This window comes from Colobus angolensis, unplaced genomic scaffold, assembly GCF_000951035.1.
Source record: "Colobus angolensis palliatus isolate OR3802 unplaced genomic scaffold, Cang.pa_1.0 Scaffold109, whole genome shotgun sequence".
Taxonomy (NCBI): Eukaryota; Metazoa; Chordata; class Mammalia; order Primates; family Cercopithecidae; genus Colobus; species Colobus angolensis.
In genome coordinates, this window is record NW_012111919.1 from 364014 (window position 1) to 368851 (window position 4838).

Below are 4838 nucleotides of genomic sequence, written 5' to 3' on the forward strand. Positions count from 1 at the left end.
GGAGAATGGTGTAAACCCGGGAGGCGGAGTTTGCAATGAGCTGAGATCCGGCCACTGCACTCCAGCCTGGGTGACAGAGCGAGACTCCGTCTCAAAAAATAATAATAATAATAATAAAAAATAAAACTGAGGTTGAGAGAAGCTAGGTTGCAGTCTGGCAAGTGGTGCACACCTTCCCTGTACTGCTCCCTGCTAACTCCCCCAGCTTGATTGCTTCTAGAATGATGGTCCCTCAGACCATTGTTCTCCTGGAGGGCAGATCTCTCCTGCAACAGAAGCCCAGAAAGCACCAAGGCAGGCACAATGGGGTGAAGCTGCATGGGGATCTAGGACTCTCCTTGGTACAATTTCCTTTCCTAGGACCCAGACTTGGAACCTGCTCTTTTTTTCCCCATGACTCTAAGAACCCCAGAGTCTTTCCCTCCTCTTCAAGGAGGTACGTTCCCATGAAGTCATTTCCAGCCACCACCCCATGAGAAACCCAGGGTCAGCGCAGCCCCAAGGTCCAGCCTTGGCTCCTCTCTCTCTGAAACAGCAGGAGAAATTGGCCCCAATGTCAGTTCTGAGCAAGGCAGGGAGCCCAAGTCCAAAGTCCCCCTCATTCCAATCCCTTTCTCCAAGGCCCTGGGCATTAAGATCCGCCTCTCAAGTCCCAGGGCTTGTGACCTACCTTGAGAGGGTGCAAGTAGCGGAGTCCATGCAGGAAGGGTGGCCAGGCGGGGCCAGGCAACTCGTGGCCGAGTGTGCGGGTGAGGTGAGCTATGTAGCTGGCGGCGAGCACCAGCACGTCCAACTTGGAGAGCTTGGTGTCGGGCGGCACAGCAGGCAGCGCAGCCTGCAAGGCCAAGAAGGCCTGGCGCAGCGTCCTGACCCGGCTCCGCTCCCGCGCAGCGTTCTCAGGACAGGCCTCGCTCTGCACAAAGGGCCCCAGTGAGTGTGTGTGACTTGGACTCCCAACTGCCCTGACTTCTGAGAGCATTTGAGCGCAAGGTCTCCCACCAGAGTAGGAGGGTGTCTAACAGCAGGCGCCAGAGGGCCTCTGTCCTCCTTTGTCATCTTCAACCCTGCCCTGTTTCACAGCTGAGGAAGCTGTGGGAAGGCCTGGGCAGGGGTCAGATGGCCGCAGGATGGCAGAGCTTGGCTCAGAACCCAGAGTCCTGTGTTCTCTCTACTACTCCACTCATGCCTCCTCAGAGCCTTTGTCCTATCCTACGCCCAATCTGAATCCTGCTTATCAAGGTGCGCTGGGGCCAGGGGCAATTCAGAGATACACCCTGTTTGGGAGGGCTGACCCTTGACCTAGCCAGGTCCTGAGACAATGAGGCTGCTGTGGGAAAGAGGAAAGACACAGAACCAGCGGTCAAAGCACAAGGCTGAAGTCCCAGTCCTACCACTGGCTGCTGCTCAGTGACCTTGGGAAATTCACGTCCCTCTTCCTGGCCTCAGTTTCCTCAAGAGAAGTGAGTTTCCTCAGAGAGCTGCACTCTGGTTAAGACCAGCTCTGATCTATCCCATCCACCCAAAGCATGATGCCTTGGAGTCTAAGGGGCCAGTGTCCCCTCTCTTGGGCAGGAATGGTAATACTGAGTGAGGCTCTGCCATCGGAGGTGACATCTCCCCACCCTCCAACCCCCTCCTCCCCTGGACCCCTCTGCAGGTCCAGGATTTCCTTACCCTGCCAAGAGCCAGGCCTCCAGCCCTGGTCCCTCGAGGGCCAGGGGTAGCTCTGCTCCATCTCTGATTGCTCCAGCTTCTTTCTTCCCACGGGTCCTGCCTTGTCCTGCTGAGGCGGCTCCTCTTCCTGTCAGCGCCTGGCAGCAACCGTGCTTTGGCCTGAGTCTGGCTGTGGCCCACCCCTGGCATGGCTGGTGGCCCTCTGGCCTTCCTCTGTGACATGCCACCCCACTGGGTTATGGGGCTGCAGCCCACAGAGCAGAAACACAGTGCCTGAGGAGGCCCTGGACTCAAGCTAGCTGGCTTAGGCTGGTCATCCAGCCAGCAATGTCTACATCCGAGGAAGCAGGCGCCAACTCAGTCCTGTGTGCTCCCTGGTCTGGGAAAACCGCCCACCAGGCACAGCCCCCGCGAAAAGCCTCCGCCTGCCTCCCAACCCGGCTGAGAGGTGGGGGTGCTGGATGCTGGGAGTGGCCAAGCCTTGGGAGGAGGCCCATGCTGAAGAAGGCAGGAGGATAGCGGGGAAGGGAGCTTCTTTCCGGCCATTCCTAACCTCAACAGTGGTCCTATGGTGGACCTGTGACTTCAGCTTTGGAGCTCAGGTCCATGGAGAAGACTTGAACCTCCTTCCTCTGTGCCAGAAGGCTGCCTACATACATCCCTGAAAGGCCTTTCCTCCCCCACCAATGAATGTGACATTCCAGCCACAGGGTGCGATTTGCCATGCCCCAAATAGGCCTCCGATTTCTACTGTGCGTTTACATTTACCTTTCCATGCCCCAGAACACCTTCCTCCAGCTCTACCAGGAGGTACTGCCCATTCTTCAGGTCTCCGCCTTTCATTCATGAAGATTTCTTCAAATCCCACAGGCCCAGAGCCCATGGGTCCCTGTGTGATTGGTAGGACCACAGCCTGGCTAGTTTCCCAACAGTTCAATGTTCATAGATTACTGTGTGCCAGGCACTGTGCTAAGCATCTTATTTATTTATCAGAGCAACCTTTTAATAAAAAAAGAGACTCTGTTTAGATGTGTGGGAACTGAGATATTGGGAGGCGAAATAACTTGCCCAATTTCAAACATCTGTTAAGTGGTGGGGTGGGATGAAAACCCAAGCCATCAGTTGGACTTGGAAGGCTACCCCTCACCTGATGCTAGCCTGCCTCCCATGGGTTACTCACATGTCTGTCCCTGTGCTAGACATGAGGTCTCTGAAGGCAAGGACCATGGCATTCCTGAGTTGCATCACATCCTCTAAGAGCTAGGTAGGAGAAGGCAGGCTGAAGGAATCGTGAATCTGCCACAGCAGCCCCTTCTGTCTTCCAAGGACCTCTGCCTGTAGCAGAATCCAGTCTGCATGTCTCTTGTCCCCCGTTCTTGAACCCCAGGGGAGATCAAATAAGTGAAGAGAAAGTAAAAAGGTGGATGTACAGTGAGAAAGATATGCAGCTCATCACAGAGAAAGGGAAAAAGAGGCCAGGCGCAGTGGCTCACACCTATAATCCCAGCACTTTGGGAAACGGAGGCAGGCAGATCATGAGGTCAAGAGATGGAGACCATCCTGGCCAACTTGGTGAAACCCCGTCTTTACTAAAAATACAAAAAATTAGCTGGGTGTGGTGGCGCATGCCACCAAGTAGTCCCAGCTACTTGGAAGGCTGAGGCCAGAGAATTGCTTGAACCGGAGAGGTGAAGGTTGCAGTGAGCCGAGATCGCGTGACCACACTCCAGCCTGGGTGACAGAGCAAGACACCGAAAGAAAAGACAAGAGAAGAGAAGAGAAAAAAGAAAGATCAGTAGAAACAACCTGCATGTCCATCAGTAGGGAAGTCATTAAATAAATTTTGGCATCTCCATACTATGAAATAATGTACAGTAATAAAAATAATGACAGACCTTTGTTAAATGACATGAAAAACTCTTCAAAACATATAGCTGTGAAAAAAGCTAGTTGTAGATCAATATATATAGTAAGATCCCAGCCGTTGTTAAAAAAATACACCAAAAAATAAAAAATAGAAATGTAAAGTTTTTTGTGCTTACGTGAACATATAGAAAAGGAGATGGAAAAGATGTGCATCAGGCCTGGTGCGGTGGCTCACGCCCATAATTCCAGCACTTTGGGAGGCCGAGGCAGGTGGATCACCTGAGGTCAGGAGTTCAAAACTAGCCTGGCCAACATGGCGAAACCCTGTCTCTACTAAAAATACAAAAATTAGCCAGTGTGGTGGCAGGTGCCTATAATCCCAGTTACTCGGGATGCTGAGGCAGAAGAATTGCTTGAACCAGGGGTCAGAGATTGCAATGAACCACGATCACGCAACCTCACTCCAGACTGGGCAGAAGAGCGAAACTACATCTCAAAAAACAAACAAACAACAACAATAACAACAAAACCCAAAAATTATCCGGGCATGGTGATGCATGTGTGTACTCCCAGATACTCGGGAGGTTGAGGCAGGAATCGCTTGAATCCAGGAAGCAGAGGTTGCAGTAGGCCGAGATCGTGCCACTGCACTTCAGCCTGGGCGACAAAGTGAGACTGTCTCATAAAAAAATAAAATAAAATAAAATAAAATAAATAACATAACATAACATAACAGCAGTGCAGCTACCCCTTTGCTCCCTCTTGGGTCGCTCACTCTGGGGGAAGCCAGCTGCTGTCATGACGATATCCAAGCAGCCCCGTGGAGAGGCCCATATAGTGAGAAACTGAGGCCTCTCACTGACAGCCGCCACAACTTGCCAACCATGGGAGTGAGCCACCCCGGAAATGGACCCTCCAGCTCCAGTTCGGCCTCTAGATGACTGCAGCCCTGGCTGTCGGTTTCACTGCAACCCATGAGAGACCCCGAGCCAAGAACACCCGGCTAAACTGCTCTCGCCCGTAGAATTCTTGATTTATAGAAGCCATAGAAGATAATGCATGTTTATTGTTGTTTAAGTTTGGGGGTAATTTGGAAGCAGCTATAGATAACTAATGTAATATGTGTTACTGAAACCTGTGCATTGTTATATGAATAAATTTTAAATTGACACAAATTATAATTGTATCAGCCAGGTGCAGTGGTGCATGCCTGTAACCCTAGCTTCTCAGGAGGTGTTTGGGGCAGAGGGGAAGATCACTCGAGCCCAGGAGTTCCAGGTTACAGTGAGCTATGATCG

At 52.0% G+C, this 4838-nt stretch overlaps 1 protein-coding gene across 1 annotated transcript in view; it reads right to left on the reverse strand.

The window, feature by feature from the left end:
* Positions 1-1952, reverse strand: part of TCF23 (transcription factor 23) — a 4211-nt gene extending 2259 nt beyond the window's left edge. The window contains exons 1-2 of the mRNA XM_011949944.1: positions 1675-1952; positions 671-913 (exon numbers count right to left, since the gene is read on the reverse strand). Of these exons, the coding sequence (XP_011805334.1) occupies positions 671-913; positions 1675-1896 (465 nt within the window). The 5' untranslated portion in view covers positions 1897-1952. The remainder of the gene's footprint in view (positions 1-670; positions 914-1674) is intronic.
* Between the last annotated feature and the right edge of the window lie 2886 nt (positions 1953-4838).